The sequence below is a fragment of the Tamandua tetradactyla genome, chromosome 8 (assembly GCF_023851605.1).
Source record: "Tamandua tetradactyla isolate mTamTet1 chromosome 8, mTamTet1.pri, whole genome shotgun sequence".
Classification (NCBI taxonomy): Eukaryota; Metazoa; Chordata; class Mammalia; order Pilosa; family Myrmecophagidae; genus Tamandua; species Tamandua tetradactyla.
In genome coordinates this window covers 94,015,725-94,043,234 of record NC_135334.1, presented here as the reverse complement: position 1 = coordinate 94,043,234, position 27,510 = coordinate 94,015,725, and the positions used below count along the sequence as shown (strand labels likewise).

The 27,510-nt window shown below is 37.7% G+C and overlaps 1 protein-coding gene and 1 pseudogene across 2 annotated transcripts in view; one reads left to right on the top strand and one right to left on the bottom strand.

Moving 5' to 3' along the window:
• The window catches only part of LOC143644756 (L-lactate dehydrogenase C chain), a 77,862-nt gene that overhangs the window by 2,168 nt on the left and 48,184 nt on the right, over window positions 1–27,510 (bottom strand). For both annotated transcript variants that reach the window (XM_077114177.1, XM_077114178.1), the window contains exon 7: window positions 8,033–8,156. In XM_077114177.1, the coding sequence (XP_076970292.1) occupies window positions 8,033–8,156 (124 nt within the window). The remainder of the gene's footprint in view (window positions 1–8,032; window positions 8,157–27,510) is intronic.
• Window positions 15,195–15,756, top strand: LOC143643936 (calcineurin subunit B type 1 pseudogene; annotated as a pseudogene).

The window sequence follows — 27,510 nt, the reverse complement described above, 5'->3', positions numbered from 1 at the left end:
ATTTGGGTGGGTCTTGATTAGTTTCTGAAGTCCTATAAAAGAGGAAACATTTTGGAGAATGAGAGAGATTCTGAGAGAGCAGAACGACATAGCCACGAGAAGCAGAGTCCACCAGCCAGTGATCTTTGGAGATGAAGAAGGAAAGTGCCTCCCAGGGAGCTTCATGAAGCAGGAAGCCAGGAGAGAAAGCTAGCAGATGACGCCGTGTTCACCACATGCCTTTTCAGATGAGAGAGTAACCCTGACAGTGTTTGCCATGTGCCTTCTCACTTGAGAGAGAAACCCTGAACTTCATAGGCCTTCTTGAACCAAGGTTATTTTCCCTGGATGCCTTAAATTGGACATTTCTATAGACTTGTTTTAACTGGGACATTTTCTCAGCCTTAGGACTGTAAACTAGCAACTTATTAAATTCTGCTTTTTAAAAGCCATTCCATTTCTGGTATATTGCATTCCAGCAGCTAGCAAACTAGAACAAGCATTAATTCATAATTGCCAAAATATGGAAGCAAGCCAAGTGTCCATCAACAGATGAATGGATAAATGAAATGTGGTATACACATGCAATGGAATATTGTTCAGCCATTAAAATGAATTAAGTCCTGATACATGAGACATCATGGAATGAACCTTGAAGACATCCTGTTGAGTAAAATAAGCCAGACATAAAAGGACAAATATTTGTATGATCCCTTTGATTTGAAACAATTAGAATAATTAAACTCATAAAATTATAATGGAGAATACAGATTACCAGGGGACAGGATGGGAATAGGGAATGGGAAGTTAAAGCTTCAAATGCACAGGATTCCTCTTTGGAAGATGCAAATGTTTTAGTAATGGATGGTAGTAATGGTAGCAAAATAATGTGAATGCAATTAATAGCACTGAAATACATATCTGAATATGGTTAAAAGAGGAAATATTAGATTGCATATGGGTAACATGATAACATTTTAAAGAAATCCATGGAGGGCAGTGCAATGGTGGTTCAGTGGCAGAATTCTTGCCTGCCATGCCAAAAGACCCAGGGTCAATTTCTGGAGCCTGCCCATGCAAAAAGAAAAAAGAAAATCCATGGAACTACACTACACAAGCAGTAAACCATAAATTAAACCATAAATTTAATTAATAGTACAATTATCAAAATAGGTTATCATCAACTGTCACAAATGTTCCACATCAATGCAAATAGTTGTTGTTGTGTGGTATATGGGAATCACGTATTTTGCTCATGACAATTCTGTAAACCCACTACTTCTCTAATAAAAAACAAAAATAGGCAAATACTTTTCTTCATTTATGAAAGTTGGAAATGATTTTCAAAAGACAACGAGAGGGATTAAAAGAACATGGTTGAGTTTAGTGAGGTGTGGAATTTAGTTCATCCTCCAGAGCAGCTAGCAAATACCCAGCTGCAGTACAGAACAACTGCTGGAGCCACATCAGTGACCGGACACCCAGTGTACACCAGTCTGGACAAGCTGGACCAGCTGCGATCCCACCCAGAACATTGAGTTCCCCAAGCCTCAGAGGTTAGTGCCCCTCTCCCACAGGCTGGTTCCCAGAGGGGAAAGGAAAGAGGCTTTACTAACAACAAGGGGTTGAGTTCTACTAAGCTCCAATTGTGGAATTAACTAGCAAATTCTGACTACTAAAACTAGGCCCCCAGCTCAGCTAAACCTCAAGCTAAAGTTACTAGTTTTTGCCCCAGCACAGAGGGGGCTGGGCTGATGGAAAAAAACATCATCAACAACAACAAGTTTTTTAGATCGGACAGCACAAGATACTTGAAAAAGTCTGGACCCTAAAAACAAAGAGGGGGCACATAAGACCTGGAGTTACATACAGCAACTATCAACTTAAGCTCTTGATTAACAAATCTGAGGAACAAGGGATCCTGCACTGAAAAAAAAATCTTTTTTTTTTTGCTGTTTCTACTGCTTAACTGCTCTTTAGATACACCTGCAAGGCTTCTCAGGCTCCAAATGCCCCAGCCAAGAACGGAATTAAGCTTGTCTGAGAGACAAAGAGGCTGGTCAGGTGAAAGGAGGTAAGGGCTGTACCTTCCCCAGGAGAGCGATGAGGCCCAGCTCAGATGGAATCCCTCCCTCAAGGAATTCAGACCCCAGGAACTGGAAAATTGAAGCAATTAAAGCCAGCCTACAACCTTTCTTCTGACTCAACCACACCCCAGAAGGAAAAGACTGCTGAAGTTAAAGGTACTGCATCACTTTATGCTAGTGGGACCCTCAGGCAGACAAGTGCCACATACTGGCAGGATAGGAAAAACACAGAGTTTAGAGGCTTCATAGAAAAGTCTGTCAAACTGCTGGATCTTACCCTCAGGGAAAACTGAAGCAGGTGACTCTTTCCTCCTGAAAGGAGGCCGGTCTGGTCTAGAAAAATCTGACTAGACCCTCCTAAGGGGGAAAAAAAAAAAAGGCACCATACAGGCAGGGCAAGAAAAAGAAAACAAGAACTGAAAAAATTCTGATCTGTTAATCAAAACTTATGCTAGAGGTCTAGAATAAGCTGAACTGAATGTCAAAGAACAGATACAGAACAAAGACATCCAAAAAGAAAATGCCAGGTAAAAGAATGAAAGCAATCTCCAGAATAAACTAATTGAAGAAATTAAATGCCTAGATGCCAGCAAAAAAAAAAATAACAAATCATACTAGGAAGCATGAATATATGGCCCAGTCAAAGGAACAAGCCAACAATTCAAATGAGATGCAGAAGTTGAAACAATTATATCAGGATATTTGAAAAGATATGGAAAACCTCATCAAAAATCAAACCAACAAACTGAGGGAGGATATAAAGGAGGCAATGGATGAACAAAAAAAAGAAATTGAAAGTCCGAAAAAACAAATCGCAGAATTTATAGGAATGAAAGGCACAGTAGAAGAGGAAAAAAAAAAAAAAAACAATGGAAACCTACAATGTTACATTTCAAGAGGCAGAAGATAGGATTAGAGAACTGGAGGATGGGACAGCTGAAATCCAACAAGCAAAAGAAAATATAGGAAAAAGAATGGGAAAATATGAGTAGGGACTCAGGGAACTGAATGACAACATGAAGCACATGAATATATGTGTTGTGGGTGTCCCAGAGGAGAAGAAAAGACTAATGGAGGAAATTATCACTGAAAATTTCCCAACTCTTATGAAAGACTTAAAATTACAGATCCAAGAAGTACAGCATACCCTGAACAGAAAAGAGCCAAATAGAACTACTCCAAGACACTTACTAATCAGAATGTCAGATGTCAATGAGAAAGAGAATCTTGAAAACAGCAAGAGAAAAGCAATCCTTCACATACAAGGGGTCATGGTCAGGTTCATGTGTCAACTTGGCCAAGTGGTGGAACCTGTTTGTCTGATTGGGCAAGTGCTGGCCTGTCAGTTACAATGTTTTTGTACAAGGAAGAACAAAGGAATGTCAATATCGCAGGGTGTTGAAAATAGATGGTCATTCATATTTTAAAACTTAACTTCTGTGTGAGACTAAAGCAAAAAATACATATTTGGTACAAAATTTATATTTTGACTAGTGCATTTCCTAATATAACTTATATGGACAGGTTAATTGAAATAAGTACATGGAACCTTGAAAAGGGCATGAGATTTTGTAGATTTGTCCATTGTGATGCCTTGATAGATCCCAGAGTGATTTGAACAGTGAATAAAGAAGTATTTGCAAAGTCCTCTTGGGGAATGGTGAGAAAGTGGGAAAATTCAACTTCCCCATTTGGAGAATTCCTGATACTCTCTCAAGTAGTGAGAACAACCAAATCAATAGGCCGAGCCTTCAATCTTGGGGTTTTTTCATATGAAACTTATCCCAGCAAAGGATAGACTAAGCCTACTTAAAATTAGGCCTAAGAGTCACCCCCAGAGAACCTTTTTTGTTGCTCAGATGTGGTCTATCTCTCTCTCAGCCAACACAGCAAGGAAATTCACTACCTTCCCCCTCTCTATGCGGGACATGACTCCCAGGGGTGTAAACCTCCCAGCAACATGGAACAGAAATCCTAGAACGAGCTGGGGCTCAGTATGAAGGGATTGAGAAAACCTTCTCAACTGAAAGGGAGAAGAGAAAAATGAGACAAAATAAAGTGTCAGTGTCTGAGAGATTTTAAATATAGTCGAGAGATTATCCTGGAGGTTATTCTTACACATTATATAGATATCCCCTTTTTAGTTTAAGGTGTATTGGAGAGGCTGGAGGAAAGTACCTGAAATTGTGGAGCTGTGTTCTAGTAGCCATGTTTCTTGAAGATGATTGTATAATTATATAGCTTTTGCAATGTGACTGTGTGATTGTGAAAATCTTGTGTCTGATGCTCCTTTTATCTACATATGGACATATGAGTGAAAAATATGGGTAAAAAATGAATAAATAATAGGGGAAACAAATGTTAAAATAAATTAAGTAGATTGAAATACTAGTGATCAATGACAGAGAGTGATAAGGGGTATAAAAAATAAAGGGAACAAAGTTTAAAATATATTGGATAGATGGAAATACTAGTGGTCAATGAGAGGGAGGGGTAAGGGGCATGGTATGTAAGAGTTTTTTTTTTCTTTTTATTTCTTTTTCTGGAGTGATGCAAATGTTCTAAGAAATTATTATGATGATGACTATACAACTATGTGATGATATTGTAAGCCACTGATTGTACACCAAGTATGGAATGTTCATATGTTAAGAATGTTCGTGTTTGAATATTGTTTTGTTTTGTCAATAAACATATAAACATATAAAATATAAAGGCAATGAGGGCGGGCCACAGTGGCTCAGCAGGCAGAGTTCTCACCTGCCAGGCTAGAGACCAGGGTTCGATTCCCAGTGCTGCCCATGCAAAAAAAAAAACGGCAATGAGAAATATAATAGTTGCCATCCTTTCCTCCTCTTTTGAGGGTAAAGGAGCTGTGGCCATATTTTTCCGATTTTTTATAGCATAAATTCTTATATTATTTATTTTATTTTTATAATTTATTTATGAGGATGTAGATCACATACACAGGCAAAGTTCTTGAATTTGTCTGTGACTCTTTAGCAGAAGGTGAAACCCATTTTCAACATCTTTACCAGCCAAACCTGCATGCCCATCAACCCCCACTTCTCTTTTTTCCTTTTCACACTCTTCAGGTAAAACCCAAACCTGGATGAATTCACCCACAAGCTTTCTCCACTCTAACTCTCAGGTCACTGGGGGAAAACTATACAACAAAGTTGATCTTTAACTTACATTACAAATAAATTAATGCTTACCAACCTCAAATTCACACTGACAGTAATTGTTTTGTTTTTTTGGGTGAGGGGGTTGAACTTTTCTTTCCCAATATCTACAAGGAATATTTCAAATCCTCTCGAACTTCTGACTCTCCCGTACCTCCTCTGACTCTCACCAAATAATTTTGTCTCCTTTCAACAAAAGGATAGGTCATCAGACACTTCTAATATCAAACTTACAAATCTCCATGTTCCAGCACCCATCTTATCCTTGTAGTCTCCCGTTAGAACAAAGTACCTGTCCCTCATCCTTTCTAAGGCTATTACTCCTACCTGTGTTTTTGATCCAATTCCCCTATGCCCTTTTTAGGAGCCCTACTACTTATTACTGCTATCTTCCATCTCTCACCTTGAACCTTATCTTCACCATCAGAATCTTATCTTTTAAAAATAAATCTTCCTGGAGGAGTTGTAACAGAGAAAAGAATATTTAACAAATGAGTATGACTGCTGAATCACTACTGTTATTTCTTCTAGCCTCCAGTGTTTTGGAGCAGTTAGAAGGAAAACTCTGAAATAGTGAAATGGTAGCCCATAATAAACTCTGAAATCTGTTCTATAACTACTTGTCAAAGTGTACTTGAAGAATTATTGCTTTTTCTTTCTTTGTTTTGTATATATGTTATATTTCACAATAAATAACATTTAAAAAGTAAAGGGGAAAAAAATAAACCTTCCCTTGACCTGATTTCCCTTTCCAATTACTAGCCAAATACCCCAAAATAGCTGTTTATACTTATTTTAGACTTATTTAGACTTCCTCAGTCCACTGTAGTGCTTCTCAAATGGGGTTTATTTTGGCCCCCAGGGGACATTTAGCAATGTGAGGCATTTTTGTTTGTCACTAATGAGCAGGGTGATGCTCCTGGGATCTAATGCTAGAGACCAGGGATGCTGCTAACATGCTGCAATGCACAGGATAACCCCCCACAATGAAGAATTATCTGTCTCAAATGTCAATGGCGCCAAGGTTGAGAAAATATTGGTATACTCCAATCAGGCTTGCATTTCTATGACTTCATTTAACAGCTCCTGCTTAAATTAACAATCACCTCAGTTGCTTTATCATACTGACATTTTTCATTTGTATGACTTCAGAACATCAATGAACAGCAAAAGACCAATTTTCCCATCCTAAGCATTCTCCTTCCTCTCTGTTACCATGATCCCACGTTCTTTTCATTTTCTTTTAACTCTTTAGCCACTTCTTTGTCACCTTTGTGGGCTCACAGTATAAAATCAATTTATAAATACTGGAATTCTTCAAGGCTCAATCTCAATCTGTCTTCTCACTTTATACACTCCTTAGACAAACCCATTTAAATCCATAGATTCCACAGTTACCCATCTGTAACTGTTGTCTTTGCTTATCTAACACCTCCTCTTTTTTTATTGACAGAACCTCTCTTTTCCTTTTGGGAACAGCCCCACCCCCAAATGACAGGAATCACAGGAATGACTATCCAGAAAGCCCAGTCATCTAGAAATTAATAAAGCAAAGGGAGAGACAGGATGCAGAGATTACAGGCTTTAAGATTACAGCAGCTAGAGGCTATCTTTTCTGCCCCATGGAAAAAATCTGTATGAGAACGAAGCCAATAGAAAAGGTGATCTGATTAGTATGGAGAGAAAAGAGAGCTTTGATGATACAGTTTGATTGCCTGGATCAGGACGTCTGTATTTTTCACTTATATGAGCCAATATATTTTCTTTCTTTGCTTAAGCCAGTTTGAATTGGCCTCTATGGCTTTTAACTATGTGACAATACTCATGTTTATAACTCCAACCCAAAACTTCTTTGTGAATTCCAGAAGATTGTACCCAACTACCTATTCCTTCTTAGATAGGAACCTAACTTCACCTTGTCCAAAACTATTAACATAATCTTCAAACCTGGTTCTCTTCCTTAGTGAATCTCACCATTCCTCGAACCAGCAAAACTGAAACCTCAGAATGATATCTGTCTCTCTCTCTTTCTGTACTCCCCACTTCATTCTATTAGAATGTACTGTGAATTCTACCTGCTAAATACAACGTATCTCTATCCCCTTCTCTTCACTCCTACTAAAGTCTGGTTTATCCATCATAGCCACATCAATACTTTTGTATCATACAAAATTGCCAGTCAGTCCTTTGCTTAAAATCCTTTCATGGGTTTTGATTGTTCTTGTGGTAAGGACCCAAAGCCCTTCATAAGGCTTTTAAAGACCTGAACCTTGCTTACTTCTCTACTTCATCCTGTACCATCCCATTTGCTCTCTGCCCTCTTCAATACACTGACCCTTCTTTTTCCCGTCAGATCCTTAAATGCACCCTGTGTTGGTAACTACCTAATAACCTCAGCAAATGTGCTCCCTTGCCTGAAATAGTAGTCCTGTCTTCCCAATTAACTTCTATTCATAATTCAGATTTCAGGTCACATTTTACTCTCTTAGGAAGCCTTCCCTAATCATCATCCACCAGCCCCTCATCACAATTAATTACATCTCCGGTTATAAACTCTTAACACTTTGTAACTTTTATCTATCACTTATTGCAAGTTGTTATTATGTTTATTTTTGTAATTGTTTTATTAAATTGATATCTCTCATTAAAATCTATTAGGTCAGGGCATCTTTCGTTTTTATTCACCATTATATTCTCAACACCTTGCACAATACATGGCACATAATAAGCACTCAATAAATTTTAAAGGAAAGAATGATGAAGATTTTAATCTAATCTTACCTTAACCAGAGTGGAAACTGGATGTACTCTCCTAAGATTTTTCAAAATTGATCCTACCAGATCTACCACAGATAGTCCAATAGCCCAGGATGTATATCCCTTCAGCTTGATAATTTCATAGGCACTATAGTTGTAGAAAATAAGAAAATCAAATTCATGAGGATTTAACTCAGAGAAAACATAAAACACTCTTCAAGCAACCATTTTATAGCAGTCTACATGTCAATGCCATCCTGTCTACCCGTGAAGGCCACTCTATTAAAATTTGCTCAGAGATTCCATCTATAAATTGTTTATGAATAGGCAATGCAAGTTTCCATACTGCTCACTTCAGTAAGCAGTATAGAAACTGTAACTGTTTACTGGCACGATAAACTTCATCATTCCACTTTGAGTAAGAACTAATTCACTTTTCTTTTATCATAAAGGTATAAAGGGAGAATATGAGGGCATATGAGCCACTTAAAATGAAACTAGTTTTTAATATTTTTAATATCCAAACATAAAATCTGATAACCTTGAAAACTACTGGAAGAATGTGTAAGATGCTCCAGGGTTCCATCCTCTCAAGAAATACTGAACAACAAGCAAAACCTGACAGAACCATCTTTCTCAGAGCTCCAGAAAACAGTTAAAGGGTTAGAATAACTGGGCAAGCACTGAATCAAGAAAAAGCAGGGTGGTGCGATGGTGGTTCAGTGGCAGAGTTCTCGCCTGCCATGCCAGAGACCCGGGTTCAACTCCCGGTGCCTGCCCATGCAAAAAAATAATAATAATAATAATAATACTATAAAACATCAAGAAAAAGCCAACTTGAAAATGGCAGGAAAACCTTATAGTGACTTTTCTTGCCCTCCCCACCTTGGTACAGAACGAATCCATGCTCCTAAGTCCATTGTCCTAGTCTGGAAGGAGCAGAGTAACCCATCTCACATACTGGGGAGAATATATGTCTGCGCCATTTCATCTGTTTCCAGATTGAAGGTTTGAACAAGAATGTTCATCTCCATCTGGCCTGTCATAGAATTTGATTGGCTTGCAGGGTAGCTAAAGTGCTGGAAGAAAACAATCAACATGCAGCTGCATAGGGCAAAGGATTACAACCCTTAAGACATAAATTAGAGCACCCAAGATTATGAGGAAACACTGTGTATTTCCTGGGTGAAGAGGGGCATCTAGAGTGCCCATGCATATGAAATCATTCATAGGCCTATGCGCACATGTCCAGGGTTACAGGCATGTTCAAAAAGACCATAGTAGACAGCATGCTTTTGCCTGGGGCTATTTTTTAGGTTCATCATAAGGCTGGCTAAGCTCTGAAGGAGAGCATACATGCAGACTCAATCTGAAAACACTAAGAAAGATGTTTTCTTTCAGTTTCCCCCATTATTTTCCTTTCATTTATCATTGCCTCTTCCTCCTCCTCCTCCTCCTCCTTCTCCTCCTCCTCCTTCTTCTTCATCTTCTTCTTCTTGTATTAGCTCCTTGCATTCAAAATACTCTCTGTCACACCAATAGCTGGATACAAGCTTAAGGAACAGAAAATAAACTCCAAAGTTAAAACAATAAAATATAAAGTACCCATGTGCAAAAAAGAAATTATGGCTCATTCAAAGAAACAAAATAATGAGTCAGAAACCATCAAGGACTAAACCCAGACTTTGAACATATTAGACAAAGACTTTTTAAAAACTTTCTTATATATACTCAAAGAAAATCAGGAAATCAGGAAAATGATATATGAACAAAATGAGAATTGAAATTAAAAAACAGAAATTATGAAAAGAACTAAACAAAAATAGTGGACCTAAAGACCACAATAACCAGAAATTAAAAGTCCCTAGAGGTGTTTAAGAGCAGAATGGAGCTGGATGAAGAAAGAATCAGTGAACAAGAGTTATGGAATTGAGTTATCCAGTTTAAGGGGTAGAAAGTAAACATAATGAAGAAAAGTAAACAGAGCCAAAGAGACCTGTGGAATACCATCAAGTATTCCAATACATGCATAATTGGGTTACAATTAGAATTAAGAAAAAGAGGATCAGAAATAATATTCAAAGAAATAATGGCTGAACACTTGTCAAAATAATGAAAGACATGATATACCCAGCTATGAAGCTCAACAAACTCCAACAGGATAAACTGAAAGAGACCCACACCAAGAGACATAATATCTATACAAAAATTATTGCATGCCAAAGACAGAATCCTGAAAGCCACAAAAAGTAATGTGTCGGTACAAGAAAGTCTCAATAAAATTAAGCCCTTATTCTCAGCAGAAACCACAGAGGCAAGAAGGCAGTAAGTGATATTTAAAGTTCTGAAAGAAACAAACGGCCAACTAAGAATTCCATATCCAGCAAAACAGTCTTTCAAAAATGAGGGAGAGGCAAAAAGCTAAATATAGAATTGCCATATGACCTGGTAATGCTATTGTTAGGTATCTACTCACAAGACATGAGGGCAAGGACACAAACGGACATTTGCACACCAATGTTTTCAGCACCATTATTTACAATTGCAAAAGAGATGGAAACAGCCAAAATGTCCATCAACAGACAAGTGGCTAAACAAACTGTGGTATATACATACAATGGAATATTATGCAGCTGTACGACAGAATAAAGTTATGAAATGTGTAACGATATGCATGGACCTTAAGGACATTATGCTGAGTGAGATTAGCCAGAAACAAAAGGACAAATACTGCATGGTCTCACTGCTCACCGACATGAACTGACATTAGTGAATAAACTTGGAGAATGTCATTGGTAACAGAGACCATCAGAAAATAGAAATAGGGTAAGATATTGGGTAATTGGAGCTAAAGGGATACAGATTGTGCAACAGGACTGAACGTAAAAACACAGAAATGAACAGCACAATACTACCTAACTATAATACAATTATGTTAAAACACTGAATGAAGTTGAATGTGAGAATGATAGAGGGAGCAGGGCTGGGGGCACAAATAAAATCAGAAAGAAAGATAGACAATAAAGACTGAGATGGTATAATCCAGGAATGCCTAGAGTGTATAATGATAGTGACTGAATGTACAAATCTAAAAAAATGTTTTTGCATGAGGAAGAACAAAGGAATGTCATTACTGCAGGGTGCTGAAAATAGATGGTAATTAATATTTTAAAATTTTAACTTATGTGTGAGACTAAAGCAAAAAAATGTTTATTTGGTACAAAATGTATATTTTGACTAGTGCATTTCCTAATATAACTTATGTAGACAGCTTAATTGAACACCGTAAGTACATGTAACCTTGAGTAGGGCATGAGATTTTGTTGGTTTGTCCAGAGTGATGGCCTGATAAATCTAAGAGTGATTTGAACAGTGAATAAAAAAAGTATTTGCAAAGTCCCCTTCAGGGAATGGTGAAAAAGGGGGGAAACTCAACTTTCCCAAGTTGAATTCTTGATATTTTCACAAGCAGTGCAGACAACCAAAGCTATAGGCTGAGCCCCCAATATTGGGGTTTGTTTATATGAAACCTAACCCCACAAAGGATAGGTCAAGCCTACTTAAAATTAGGCCTAAGAGTCACCCCCAGAGAACCTCTTTTGTTGCTCAGATGTGGCCTCACTCTCCAGCCAACACAACAAGCAAACTCACCACCCTCCCCCTGTCTATGTGGGACATGATTCCCATGGGTGTGGACCTTCCTGGAAACATGGGACACAAATCCTAGAATGAGCTGAGACCCAGCATCAAGGGATTGAGAAAACCTTTTCGACCAAAAGGGGGAAGGGTGAAATGAAACAAAATAAAGTGTCAATGGCTGAGAGACTCCAAACAGAGTTGAGAGGTTATCCTGGAGGTTATTCTTATACATTAAATAGATATCACCTTGTTAGTCAAGATGTAATGGAGAGGCTGGAAGGAACTGCCTGAAAATGTAGAGCTGTGTTCCAGTAGCTACATTTCTTGAAGATGATTGTATAATGATATAGCTTTCACATTGTGACTGTGTGATTGTGAAAACCTTGTGTCTGATGCTCTTTTTATCTACCTTATCAACAGACGAGTAAAACATATAGAATAAAAATAAATAATAGGGGGAACAAATGTTAAAATAAATTTAGATTGAAATGCTAGTGATCAATGAAAGGTAAGGGGTAAGGGATATTGTATGTATGATTTTTTTTCTGTTTTCTTTTTCTTTCTTTTTCTGAATAGATGCAAATGTTCCAAGAAATGATCATGATGAGGTATATGCAACTATGTGATGATATTGTGAGTTACTGATTATATATCTAGAATGGAATGATCGAAAGTTAAGAATGTTTGTGTTTGTTTGGTGTTTTTTGGTATTTTTTAAAAAATAAAAAAAATGAGGGAGAGAGATGGGGGCAAGACAGTGGCTTAGTGAGGTGTGGAATTTAGTTCATCCTCCAGCTCACCCTCCAGAGCAGCTAGTAAATAGCCAGGAACAGTACAGAACAACTGTTGGGGCTACATCAGTGACTAGACACACAGTGTATATCAGTCTGAACAAGCTGGACTGGCAAGACCCCATACAGAACTGTAAGACCCTCAAGCCAGTATGTTGGCGCCCCTCCCCCACAGGCACAGTAGGCTGGTTCTGAGGGGAAAGGAAACAGACTTTACTAGCAGCAAGGGCTTAGCTCAACTAAGCTCTACTTGCAGAATTAACAAATTCTGACTACTGAAAACAGGCCCCAGCACAGAGAAACCTGGAATAAGCATTAAAGGTACTAGAAGTTTTTGTCCTGGCAGAGAGAGTGGGACTGATGGGAGAAAAAATAAATAAATAAATAAACAAACCTGAGGCTTTTTTACTTACCACAAAATATTGCCAAAGGAATAGACCCAGGGTTCCAGGAAGATGGCGGAATAGAGGGGTCCAAGAAGATGATGGAACAGGATAGGTCAAGTTCACCCCTGCTCCAAGGAACAGCTAGAGAAGGGATGGGAAGGCAACTGAGATGGCAATTCCATGGTGTAAGTGACCCAGAAGGGTCTTTTGCATCACATAGGGAGACCCTGCTTCCAGAGGCTGAAGAATTGAGATGCAGAGAACCAGAGACCTTCCAGCTTGTGCAAACAGCCTAATGTGCTCCTTTCCAAACCAAGTTCGGAGACATCAGGAGTGCACGGACAGGGAGAGCAGGACTAGGAACGCTCTACCTCTTTGACCCTGATGCCACACTCCCAGCTCCTGTGCTCCAAGGTCCACCTGAGCTGCACCATATGCCCACAGCCCCTGCACCACACCTCTACAACCCCTCAACATGCACCCCATGTTCAAAGGCACCAGCATCACATACCAACCTGTGTCTATACCTGTGCTGCAAAGCATCACTGAACTGTTGTGCCCCGCCCCATGCCCTGCATCTTGCTCCACATCCATCCTGCAAACACAAAGCTTTAGACTACTGAAGACAATCAACTTGCAAAGTAAACCAATCAAGATATCTGATTCATGCCATGAAGACAACAGATGATCATTAAGCATATCATGATGCAGACAGATATAGCCCAGCCAAACGACCAAATTAAGACACAGATTTTGGAACTACTAATCAAAGATGTTCATATAACTCAGCTAAATAAAATAAATGGGACGGCTAATGACATAAAGAAGATCAAGAAGACACTAGAAAAGCATAAAAAGGGAAGTGAAAGAATAGACAGAAAAATAGCAGATCTCACAGGGATTAAAGATGCTGTAGACCAAATAAAAAATATACTTGAGACACACAACCACAGATTTGAAGAGATGGAAGAAAAAATAAGCAAACTAGATGCTAGGACAACTGATTCCAAATACTCAAAACACCAAACTGCAAAAATGATGGAGAATTTTTAAATGGATCTCAGGGAAATGATGGACAAAACAAAGTACACAAATATTAGAATCATTGGTATCTCAGAAGGAGAAAAGGGTAAAGGGCTAGGAAGATTAGTTGAGGATGTAATGGGGGAAAACTTCTCAACCCTTATAAAGGATATAAATATGCAAATCAAAGAAACCCAATGAACTCCAAAAAGAATAAATTCAAATATGTCTTCCCCCAAGATACACAATAATCAGTCTGCCAAATGGTGAAGAGAAGCAGAAAATCCTGAAAGTGGCAAGAGAAAAACAATCTACCTATAGACAAGGGAAACTATTTCTTTTAGTCTCCAGTTTCTTACAGCAGCTAGAAGTAAAAATCTAAAATTGTAGAATTGTAACCCATACCAAACTCTGAAATCTGTTCTACAGCTTAATGTTGTGCTGCACTTTGGAATTTATTGCTTTTTTGCATATACCTTATTTTTCACAAAAAAGAAAAAAAGTTGATTGTGATGATAAAAAAAATATTTATTCCTTCTAGCCTTCAGAGAGTAGCTAAAAGGAAAAATCTGAGATGATGGTATGGTAGCCCATGACAAACTCTGGAATCTGTCCTGTAACTACTTTGAACACTATTGCTTTCTTCTTTCTTTGCTTTGTATATATGTTATATTATACAATTTTAAAAGTTTAAAATTTTTTTTAAAAAGTAAGGGAGATACTAAAATTTTCAAAGACAAAGCGTGAAAGAATTTGTCAAAAGAAACCGGCCTGTTACTAATAATACTATTATTATTTTTTTTCTCTATATCAACATTCTATAAAAAAAAAAAAAAAAAAGAAAGAAACCGGCCCTACAAGATATACTAAAGGGGGCGGGCCACGGTGGCTCAGCAGGCAAGAATGCTTGCCTGCCAAGCCCAAGGACCCGGGTTCAATTCCCGGTGTCTGCCCATGTTAAAATATATATATATACTAAAGAAAGTTCTGCCAGTTTCAAAAAAAAAAAAGACAAGAGAGTGACATCTGGAGGAGGGCACAGAATTGAAAAGAACCAGTAAGGGTAACTTAAAAGAGGGTAACTTAAAGGATAAAAAGAGAAGGGTTTTCTTTCTCTCTGTCTCTCTTTCCCTTCGAGGTCTCTCCCCACACCCTCTATCTCTGAATCTCTGCCTTAATTTCTTTTCTCCTCACCCAGGCAGCTCCCTTGCATGTCCAGTCACCCCTCCAGGGCAGGCCTCAAGGAGCCACTTCCTATCCCCAACTCCTTCCCAAAGCAGCCACCCCAGGGGAGCCCAGCTGCCAGGCGAGCACCTACACTCTTGACACTCTACTCTGTCGGAGTGAGCTGCCCACTTGCCGAGCAAAATGGGAAATGCAAGTTACCCTTTGGAAACGTGCTCACACTTTGATACAGATGAAATTGAAAAGCTAGTAAAGAGATTTAAGAAGCTTGATTTGGACAATTCTGGTTCTTTGAGCGTGGAAGAGTTCATGTCCCTGCCTGAGTTACAACAGAATCCTTTAGTACAGCGAGTAAGAGGTATATTTGACACAGATGGGAATGGAGAAGTAGACGTTAAAGAATTCATTGAGGGAGTCTTTCAGTTTAGTGTCAAAGGAGATAAGGAACAGAAGTTGAGGTTTGCTTTTCATATCTAAGACATGGATAAAGATGGCTATATTTCCAATGGGGAACTTTTCCAGGTGCTGAGATGATGCCGGGAACAATCTGAGAGATACACAGTTACAGCAAATTGTAGAAAAAACCATAATAAATGCAGATAAGGATGGAGATGGAAGAATATCTTTTGAAGAATTCTGTGCTGTTGTAGGTGGCCTAGATATCCCCAAACAGATGGTGGTCGATGTGCGACTCTTTTTAAAAAGTACTACCCAACACTTTTGATTTCTTCTCCATCTCTGAATATCTGCTCAAGACGTGCAGCAATACTCCCTGTGTATTTAATGGAAGTATTTTTCTTTGTGAAGCCACATTTCCCAACATGCGCCTCATGAAGACAACTAAGTACTACTGTCTTCTGAACTTCTGAACTACTGAACTCTTATTCTCTCAATAACTCAGTGTAGCAATTTAAAGTCTGAAGGACAGCAAGATGAAAAGAGTATATCAATGTGGTGGGGAAGGGGAAGGGATTGGCTTTTCAACTTATTTTTCTTCATCTTCTATAACAAGAAAGTATCTAAATATACAAACATAAATATGTATATGTAGCCTTCTATATATGTAGGAGGTTGGCTTTAATTTAATACACATGATTCAGAAACAAAATGATAGAGTACAAAAGTGCCAAGCAGAGCATGAAAGTTAAAAAATCATGGATATATACATCCTCACTTTTATTTCACACAGTTTTAGACATAGATAGAAGATTGTACAATTTGAGCTGGGTGTTAAGCCAGCTATTTTCCTTTTCCTCTGCTTTCTCCTTTGAGAGATTGACAAAGCATTTGTTAATGTCCTATAATTTTCCTTAATTACATTTTTGTAACAAAGGAATCTATAACTTTATTTATACCTACAAATATATATGTATATCCAGGGGTCATGGCTCATTGCTGAGCAGCTTTTAATATCTCTGCCTGAGAAACTATAGTTCATTGCTATAGCCAAGAGTTAGTTCCTATATTCATATAGTGACTGCACAACGCTGATGGTTGCTTTATTCTGTTACTTTATGCTCAGAGCCATGAAGGTTATTAAATGCCCCTGAGTAAATGTAAGTTATGTCTAATTACTATATTATACAAGAAGACCAGAAGCTGTCTGGGGCATTCATGATTAAACTTCTGCATTACTTAACAAAGAATACCTGAAGTAATTACGTAACTGCTCAGAACATCCTTTTTTTTTCTTTCAGTACATGGTTAAATGATCTGTCATTAAACTTAAGTTTGAACCATAAATTTCCCTTCCGTGTTTCAAAAAATTTGCAATTAATCTAAATAACTGATGATATTTAATGTGCATGTACAAATCTAAACACACACACACATTTGTGTTTAAATGGGAGAAATCCTGTTAATATGTCACAGAACAGCAAAACTTTATCCAAATTCAAATCTGTTTCTTTCTTTACCACAGGCATAGAAAGTGCATGACAGTTTCCTTTCTTTATTTGACTATATACTTCATAGCGAATGATAACAATAAATTTGTGTGAGGAGAAGATGGCAGCTTAGTAAGACGCGCGGATCTTAGTTCCTCCTACAGGACAGCTACTAGGGGAGTAGAAACGATACAGAACAGCTCCTGGAGCCACGACAGAGATCAAAAAGACAGCGTACCCCATCCTGGAACGGCTGACTGGCTGGGAGAACCCGCTCCAGTGAGATCGCCGAGGGGCGCGGGCTTCCCCGGGCCGGGGAGGCAAGCAGCCGGAGTCCCTCCCTTCCTCCTTCCCGGGCCAGCTGGGAGAAGTGGACAGGCAGTCCCCTCAAGCCGCGGCGGCTGGCGACACACCCACGCGCGGCCCCCCGGACCAACTGGGAGAATTGGATTGGAGATCCCCAGGCCACGGAGAATGGTGACCGGGGTCCCTTCCAAACACGTGGCTTCCCGGTCCAGCTGGGAACGGTGCACTCTCCCGGGCCGCAGCGGCTGGTGCCCTCCCACCACGCTTGGCGCCCTGGGCCGACTAGGAGATTTGGACGGGCACTCTCCCAGGCTGCGGCGGCCGGCGACCCTCCCCATGTTCGGATCCCCGGGCCGGCTGGCACTCTTCCAAGCCGCTTCGGCCGGCGAACCTCCCTCACGACAAGAGTTTTACAAAGTTAAAGGACCCACAGCAACTTTTATTGGTGGGACCCGCAGACAAACGAGTGCCACAAGCGCCACCTACAGGGCAGGATAAGAAAAACAGAACCCAGAGATTTCACAGAAAAATCTTTCAACCTGTTGGGTCCAACACCCAGGGAAATCTGATTAAATGCCCAGACGCCAGCAGAAGATAACAGATCACGCTCAGAAAATTAAAAATATGGCCCAGTCAAAGGAACAAACCAATAGTTCAAATGAGATACAGGAGCTGAGACAACTAATGCTGAATATACGAACAGAAATGGAAAACCTCTTCAAAAACGAAATCGATAAATTGAGGGAGGACATGAAGAGGACATGGGCTGAACAAAAAGAAGAAATAGAAAAACTGAAAAAACAAATCACAGAACTTATGGAAGTGAAGGATAAAGTAGAAAAGATGGAAAAAACAATGGATACCTACAATGATAGATTTAAAGAGACAGAAGATAGAATTAGTGATTTGGAGGATGGAACATCTGAAGTCCAAAAAGAAACAGAAACTATAGGGAAAAGAATGGAAAAATTTGAACAGGGGATCAGGGAACTGAAGAACAATTTGAACCGCACAAATATACGTGTTGTGGGTGTCCCAGAAGGAGAAGAGAAGGGAAAAGGAGGAGAAAAACTAATGGAAGAAATTATCACTGAAAATTTCCCAACTCTTATGAAAGACCTAAAATTACAGATCCAAGAAGTGCAGCGCACCCCAAAGAGAATAGACCCAAATAGGCATTCTCCAAGACACTTACTAGTTAGAATGTCAGAGGTCAAAGAGAAAGAGAGGATCTTGAAAGCAGCAAGAGAAAAACAATCCATCACATACAAGGGAAACCCAGTAAGACTATGTGTAGGTTTCTCAGCAGAAACTATGGAAGCTAGAAGATAGTGGGATAATATATTTAAATTACTAAAAGAGAAAAACTGCCAACCAAGACTCCTATATCCAGCAAAATTGTCCTTCAAAAATGAGGGGGAAATTAAAACATTCTCAGACAAAAGTCACTGAGAGAATTTGTGACCAAGAGACCAGCTCTGCAAGAAATACTAAAGGGAGCACTAGAGTCAGAACCAAAAAGACAGAAGAAAGAGGTATGGAGAAGAGTGTAGAAAGAAGGAAAGTCAGATATGATATATATAATACAAAAGGCAAAATGCTAGAGGAAAATATTATCCAAACAGTAATAACACTAAATGTTAATGGACTGAATTACCCAATCAAAAGACACAGACTTGCAGAATGGATTAAAAAACAGGATCCTTCTATATGCTGTCTACAGGAAACACATCTTAGACCCAAAAATAAACATAGGTTGAAAGTGAAAGGTTGGGAAAAGATATTTCATGCAAATAACAACCAGAAAAGAGCAGGAGTAGCTATACTAATATCCAACAAATTAGACTTCAAATGTAAAACAGTTAAAAGAGACAAAGAAGGACACTATCTACTAATAAAAGGAACGATTAAACAAGAAGACATAACAATCATAAATATTTACGCACCGAACCAGAATGCCCCAAAATACATGAGGAATACACTGCAAACACTGAAAAGAGAAATAGACACATATACCATAATAGTTGGAGACTTCAATTCACCACTCTCATCAATGGACAGAACATCTAGACAGAGGATCAATAAAGAAATAGAGAATCTGAATATTACTATAAATGAGCTAGACTTAACAGACATTTATAGGACATTACATCCCATAACAGCAGGATACACCTTTTTCTCAAGTGCTCATGGATCATTCTCAAAGATAGACAATATGCTGGGTCACAAAGCAAGTCTTAACAAATTTAAAAAGATTGAAATCATACACGACACTTTCTCAGATCATAAAGGAATGAAGTTGGAAATCAATAATAGGCAGAGTGCCAGAAAATTCACAAATACGTGGAGGCTCAACAACACACTCTTAAACAATGAGTGGGTCAAAGAAGAAATGGCAAGAGAAATTAGTAAATAAATCGAGGCGAATGAAAACGAAAACACAACATATCAAAACTTATGGGATGCAGCAAAGGCAGTGCTAAGAGGGAAATTTATTGCCCTAAATGCCTATATCAGAAAAGAAGAAAAGGCAAAAATTCAGGAATTAACTGTCCACTTGGAAGAATTGGAGAAAGAACAGCAAACTAACCCCAAAGCAAGCAAAAGGAAAGAAATAACAAAGATTAGAGCAGAAATAAATGAAATTGAAAACAATAGAGAAAATCAATAAGACCAGAAGTTGGTTCTATGAGAAAATCAATAAGATTGATGGGCCCTTAGCAAGATTGACAAAAAGAAGAAGAGAGAGGATGCAAATAAATAAGATCAGAAATGGAAGAGGAGACATAACCACTGACCTCACAGAAATAAAGGAGGAAATAACAGGATACTATGAACAACTTTATGCTAATAAATACAACAATTTAGATGAAATGGACGGGTTCCTGGAAAGACATGAACAACCAGCTTTGACTCAAGAAGAAATAGATGACCTCAACAAACCAATCACAAGTAAAGAAATTGAATTAGTCATTCAAAAGCTTCCTAAAAAGAAAAGTCCAGGACCAGACGGCTTCACATCTGAATTCTATCAAACATTCCAGAAAGAATTAGTACCAACCCTCCTCAAACTCTTCAAAAAAATTGAAGTGGAGGGAAAACTACCTAATTCATTCTATGAAGCCAACATCACCCTCATACCAAAACCAGGCAAAGATATTACAAAAAAAGAAAACTACAGACCAATCTCTCTAATGAACATATTGCAAAAATCCTCAATAAAATTCTAGCTAATCGTATCCAACAACACATTAAAAGAATTATACATCATGACCAAGTAGGATTCATCCCAGGTATGCAAGGATGGTTCAACATAAGAAAATCAATTAATGTAATACACCATATCAACAAATCAAAGCAGAAAAATCACATGATCATCTCAATTGATGCAGAGAAGGCATTTGACAAGATTCAACATCCTTTCCTGTTGAAAACACTTCAAAAGATAGGAATACAAGGGAACTTCCTTAAAATGATAGAGGGAATATATGAAAAACCCACAGCTAATATCATCCTCAATGGGGAAAAATTGAAAACTTTCCCCCTAAGATCAGGAACAAGACAAGGATGTCCATTATCACCACTATTATTCAACATTGTGTTGGATGTTCTAGCCAAAGCAATTAGACAAGAAAAAGAAATACAAGGCATCAAAATTGGAAAGGAAGAAGTAAAACTATCACTGTTTGCAGACGATATGATACTATACATCGAAAACCCAGAAAAATCCACAACAAAACTACTAGAGCTAATAAATGAGTACAGCAAAGTAGCAGGTTACAAGATCAACATTCAAAAATCTGTACCATTCCTATACACTAGTAATGAACAAGCTGAGGGGGAAATCCAGAAATGAATCCCATTTACAATTGCAACTAAAAGAATAAAATACCTAGGAATAAATTTAACTAAAGAGACAAAAAATCCACACAAAGAAACTACAAAAAACTGTTAAAAGAAATCACAGAAGACCTAAATAGATGGAAGGGCATACCGTGTTCATGGATTGGAAGACTAAATATAGTTAAGATGTCAATCCTACCTAAATTGATTTACAGATTCAATGCAATACCGATCAAAATCCCAACAACTAATTTTTCAGAAATAGAAAAACCAATAAGCAAATTTATCTGGAAGGGCAGCGTGCCCCGAATTGCTAAAAACATCTTGAGGAAAAAAAACGAAGCTGGAGGTCTCGCACTGCCTGACTTTAAGGCATATTATGAAGCCACAGTGGTCAAAGCAGCATGGTATTGGCATAAAGATAGATATATCGACCAATGGAATCGAATAGAGTGCTCAGATATAGACCCTCTCATCTATGGACATTTGATCTTTGATAAGGCAGTCAAGCCAACTCACCTGGGACAGAACAGTCTCTTCCATAAATGGTGCCTAGAGAACTGGATATCCATATGCAAAAGAATGAAAGAAGACCCGTATCTCACACCCTATACAAAAGTTAACTCAAAATGGATCAAAGATCTAAACATTAGGTCTAAGACCATAAAACAGTTAGAGGAAAATGTAGGGAGATATCTTATGAATCTTACAATTGGAGGCGGTTTTATGGACCTTAAACCTAAAGCAAGAGCACTGAAGAAGGAAATAAATAAATGGGAACTCCTCAAAATTAAACACTTCTGTGCATCAAAGAACTTCATCAAGAAAGTAGAAAGATAGCCTACACAATGGGAGACAATATTTGGAAACGACATATCAGATAAAGGTCTAGTATCCAGAATTTATAAAGAGATTGTCCAACTCAACAACAAAAAGACAGCCAACCCAATTACAAAATGGGAAAAAGACTTGAACAGACACCTCTCAGAAGAGGAAATACAAATGGCCAAAAGGCACATGAAGAGATGCTCAATGTCCCTGACCATTAGAGAAATGCAAATCAAAACCACAATGAGATATCATCTCACACCCACCAGAATGGCCATTATCAACAAAACAGAAAATGACAACTGCTGGAGAGGATGCGAAGAAAGAGGCACACTTATCCACTGTTGGTGGGAATGTCAAATGGTGCAACCACTGTGGAAGGCAGTTTGGCGGTTCCTCAAAAGCTGAATATAGAATTGCCATATGACCCAGCAATACCATTGCTAGGTATCTACTCAAAGGACTTAAGGGCAAAGACACAAACGGACATTTGCACACCAATGTTTATAGCAGCGTTATTTACAATTGCAAAGAGATGGAAACAGCCAAAATGTCCATCAACAGACGAGTGGCTAAACAAACTGTGGTATACACATACGATGGAATATTATGCAGCTTTAAGACAGAATAAACTTATGAAGCATGTAATAACATGAATGGACCTAGAGAACATTATGCTGAGTGAGTCTAGCCAAAAACTAAAGGACAAATACTGTATGGACCCACTGATGTGAACCGACATTCAAAAATAAACTTGGAATATGTCATTGGTAACACAGTCCAGCAGGAGTTAGAAACAGGGTAAGATAATGGGTTATTGGAGCTGAAGGGATACAGACTGTGCAACAGGACTAGATACAAAAACTCAAAAATGGACAGCATAATAATACCTAATTGTAAAGTAATCATGTTAAAACACTGAATGAAGCTGCATCTGAGCTATAGGTGTTTTTTTTTGTCTGTCTGTTTGTTTGTTTGTCTTTTTATTGTACTATTATTATTATTTTTATTTTTTTCTCTATATTAACATTCTATATCTTTTTCTGTTGTTTTGCTAGTTCTTCTTCTAAATCGATGCAAATGTACTAAGAAATGATGATCATGCATCTATGTGATGATGTTAAGAATTACTGATTGCATATGTAGAATGGAATGATTTCTAAATGTTGGGTTAATTTCTTTTTTTTTTTAATTAAAAAAAATTTGTGTGATATAAAAGTACAGTGTCTTGTTCTATCACTTTGATATTGTCCCTTCCTTTTTCTGCAAAGGTACTCTTGGCTGGAAGAAAAATATTTTGGTTAGCTTTCTAGGACAGTGTCTTTCCCAATAGACTTTTTCTATTAAAAAAAAAAACTGGTTTTGTAATCATGAGTGGAAAGGGGAGGTTGAATCAGAGTGAACAAATCTTAAATTGCGCACACCTGCCTGCCAGCACTGTTCCTTCAACTGAGTGCTGCACATCACGGGCTCCGTCTGTGAGAGAAAATCCAGGTGCTTGGTGTCCTTGCATGACGTGGAGTTTTGCACGTAGATCGATTTAAAATGTACCTCTTTTTTATATAATTTGCATAATTTTAAAAATAATGCTTCCAAATTTTGGAAATGTTAATGTTCAAACTGAAAATCTCTACTACATGTAACTTTCTTCCTCTGGATCAGTACATGGCTTATAATCTCAGTCAGCAGTTTGATCTGTTCCAGTGTCAAGTGCCATGTGCTCTGCTTTAAGAGGGCACTTGCCTTTTGTTAATTTTTGTACTTAAATATTTGTTACAAATATTTTAATAAATGCTTTCTGTTTCTCTTGTTTATGCATATTTTGGCTAGCATTACAGAAAATTGGGCAAATATTATTTCCTTACTAGGGAATGAGGGTTTTCCCCCTTTTTTTAGTTTGTATGTATGTGGGGGTCCGTTGGTTTACGTTGAATGTTTAATTTTTCTTCTGCATGATCTATCATGTTGTGGGATCTTTAGAAAACTTCATACTGTATGAATAAAAAAATAAAATATTTGAACTTGAAAAAAAAAGACATAGAAGGAAAAGAACATATAGATCTGAAAAACAAAGTCCAGAGGATAAGATGGTGTATTCAAGAAATGCCTTTTCAATAATAACTTTGAATGTTAACCAACTAAATTTACCAATTAAAAGATACAGATTGGCAGAATGGACTAAGAGATATAATCCAGCTATATGCTGCTCACAAGAGACTCATTTTAGCCACAAGGATATATATAGATTGAAAGTGAAACGATGTAAAGAGATGTTTCAAGCAAGTTGTAACCAAAAGAAAGCAGGAGTAGCTATACTAATATTGGACAAAATAGACTTTAAATGTAAAGATATCATAAGAGACAAAGAAGGACACTATATATTAATAGAAGGGACAATTCACCAAGAAGAAATAACAATCATAAATGTTTATGCTCCCAATCAAAGAGCTCCAAAGTACATAAGACAGACATTGGCAAAACTGAAGGGAATGATAGATGCTTCAACAATAATAGCAGGAGACTTCAATACAGCACTCTTCTCTATAGACAAACAACCAAAAAGAAGAACAAGAAAGAAATAGAGAATTTAAACAACTTGATAAATGAATTAGACCTAAACATATATAGGTCATTACACCCCGAAACACCAGGTTATACATTCTCCAGGATAGATCATACGCTGGGGCACAAAACAGGTCTTTATAAATTTTAAAACATTGACATTATTCAAAGCACATTCTCTGATCACAATGGAATGAAGCTGGATATCAATAACCACCAACGAACGAGAACTTTCACAAATATATGGAGATTAAATCACATACACTTAAACAACTAGTGGGTCAAAGAAGAAATTGCTAGAGAAATCAGTAGCTATCTGGAAACAAATGAAAATGAGAATACAACATATCAGAACTTATGGGATGAAGCAAAGGCTGTGCTGAGAGGGAAATTCATTACCTAAATGCTAATAGTAAAAAACAAAAATCAGAAATGAGAAGGGGTCACGTTACCACAGACCCTCAAGAAATAAAAGAGATCATAAGAGGATTCTATAAACAGCTATATGCCAACAAACTAGACAACTTAGATGAAATGGACAAATTCCTGGAGACACATAAGCAAGCTACACTGACTCAGGAAGAAATAGAAGCGCTCAACAAACCAATCACAAGTAGAGAGATTCAATCAGTCATCAAAAATCTTTCTGCAAAGAAAAGCCCAGGGCCAGATGGCTTCACAGGGGAATTTTATCAAACATTCCAAAAAGAACTAACACCAATCTGGCTCAAACTTTTCCAAAAAATTGAGGAAAAAGGAACACTACCTAACTCATTTTATGAAAATAACATCACTTTAATACCAAAACCGGGTAAAAATGCTACAAGAAAGAAAAACTACAGGCCAATCTCCCTAACGAACATAGACACCAAAATTCTCAACAAAATATTAGCAAATCAAATCCAACAACACATTAAAAGAATTATACACCACGACCAAGTGGGGTTTATACCAGGAATGCAAGGATGATTCAACACACAAAAAATCAATTAATATAATACAAGCACATTAACAAATTGAAAAGGAAAAATCACATGATCATCTCAATTGATGCTGAAAAAGCATTAGACAAAATTCAACATCATTTTCTGATAAAAACATTTCAAAAGATAGGACTCAAAGGCAACTTCCTCAATATGATAAAGGGCATAGATAAAAAACCCATAGCCTGCATCATACTTAGTGGAGAGAGGCTGAAAGCTTTTCACCTAAGATCAGGAATGAGACAAGGATGCCCTCTGTCACTACTATTATTCAACACTGTACTAGAAGGTCTACATAGAGTAATCAGGCAGGACAAAGAAATAAAAGGCACCCAAATTGGACAGGAAGAAGTAAAACTTTCATTATTTGCAGATGATATGATACTATACTTGGAAAATCCTGAGAAATCTACAACAAAGTTACTTGAGCTAATAAATTCAGCAAGGTGGTGGGATATAAAATTAACGTGCAAAAGTCAGTAATGTTTCTACATATAAGCAATAACCTAACTGAAGAGTCAGCTAAGGAAAAAACTCCACCCAAAAGAGCAACTAAAAGAATCAAGCGGGGGCGGGCCACGGTGGCTCAGCAGGCAGAGCTCTCACCTGTCATGCCAGAGACCCAGGTTCGATTCCCGGTGCCTGCCCATGCAAAAACAAACAAACAAACAAACAAATGAACAAAAAAAACGAAGAATCAAGTATAGGAATGAACTTAACTAGGTATGTAAAGGACTTGTACACAGAAAACTATATAACATTGCTAAAAGAAATCAAAGATCTAAATAGGTGGAAAGACATTCCCTGCTCATGGATACGTAGGTTAAATATAGTTCCGGTGTCACTTCTACCCAAATGGATCTACAGATTCAATGTAGTGCCAATCAAAATTCCAACAACCTACTCTGAAGACTTAGAAAAGCTAGTTACCAAATTATCTGGAAGGAAAAGAGACCCCGAAAAGTATCCTAAAAAAAAGAAGAAGGAAATGGGAGGATTAACACCTCCTGGCTTTAAAACACATTATAAAGTCATAGTGGTCAAAATAGCATGGTACTGGCATAAAGAAAGAAAGTACTGACCAATGGAATCAAATCGAGAGTGCAGAAATAGACATTTCATCCATCAAAAGCACAACACACATTCTCCTCAAGTACACATGGATCATTCTCTCCATTAGACCACATGATTGGTCACAAAACAAGTCTTAAATAAATTTGAAAAGCACATTAAAAGTCTTATACACCATGACCAAGTGTGATTTATCCCAGGAATGTAAGCACAGTTCAACATTAAAAAAAATCAATTAAAATAATATACCACATTAGTAGAATGAAGAAAAAACCACATGATCATCTCAATTGGTGCAGAAAAGGCATTTAAGAAACCTGGCATTCTTTAAAAATAAAACCTCTCAAAAACTAGGAATAGAAGGCAATTTCCTCAATATGATAAAGGACAAATATTAAAAACTTAAAGCTAACATCATAATCCATGATGACAGACTGAAAACTTTTCCCTTAAGGTCCGGAACAAGACAAGAATGAGTACTTTCACCACTGCTATTCAACATTGTACTAGAAATTCTAGCAGAGCAATTAGACAAGAAAAAGAAATAAAAGACACCCAAAATGGAAAAGAAGAAGTAAAATTATCCCTATTCTCAGATGACATGACACTATATATAGAAAATCCTGAAAAGTCTACAAAAAAGCTACTACAGCTCAAAAATGAATTCAGCAAGGTGGGGGTTGAGGGTGGGGAGGTGTACAACAACAACATGCAAACTTCAGCAGTGTTCTTAAACTCCATCAACGAGCAATCTAAAAAGGAAATCAAGAAAACAATTCCATTTACAATATCAATAAAAATAATAAAATACTGAGGTATAAATTTAACCAAGGATACAAAAGCATACATAGAAAACAAGAAACATTGCTGAAATTAACGAAGACCTAAATGAATGGAAAAACATCCCATGTCCATGTATTGGAAGACTTAATATTGTTAAAATATCAATTCTAGCCATAGTAATTGAAGATTCAGTGCATTCCCAGACAAAAATTCCAA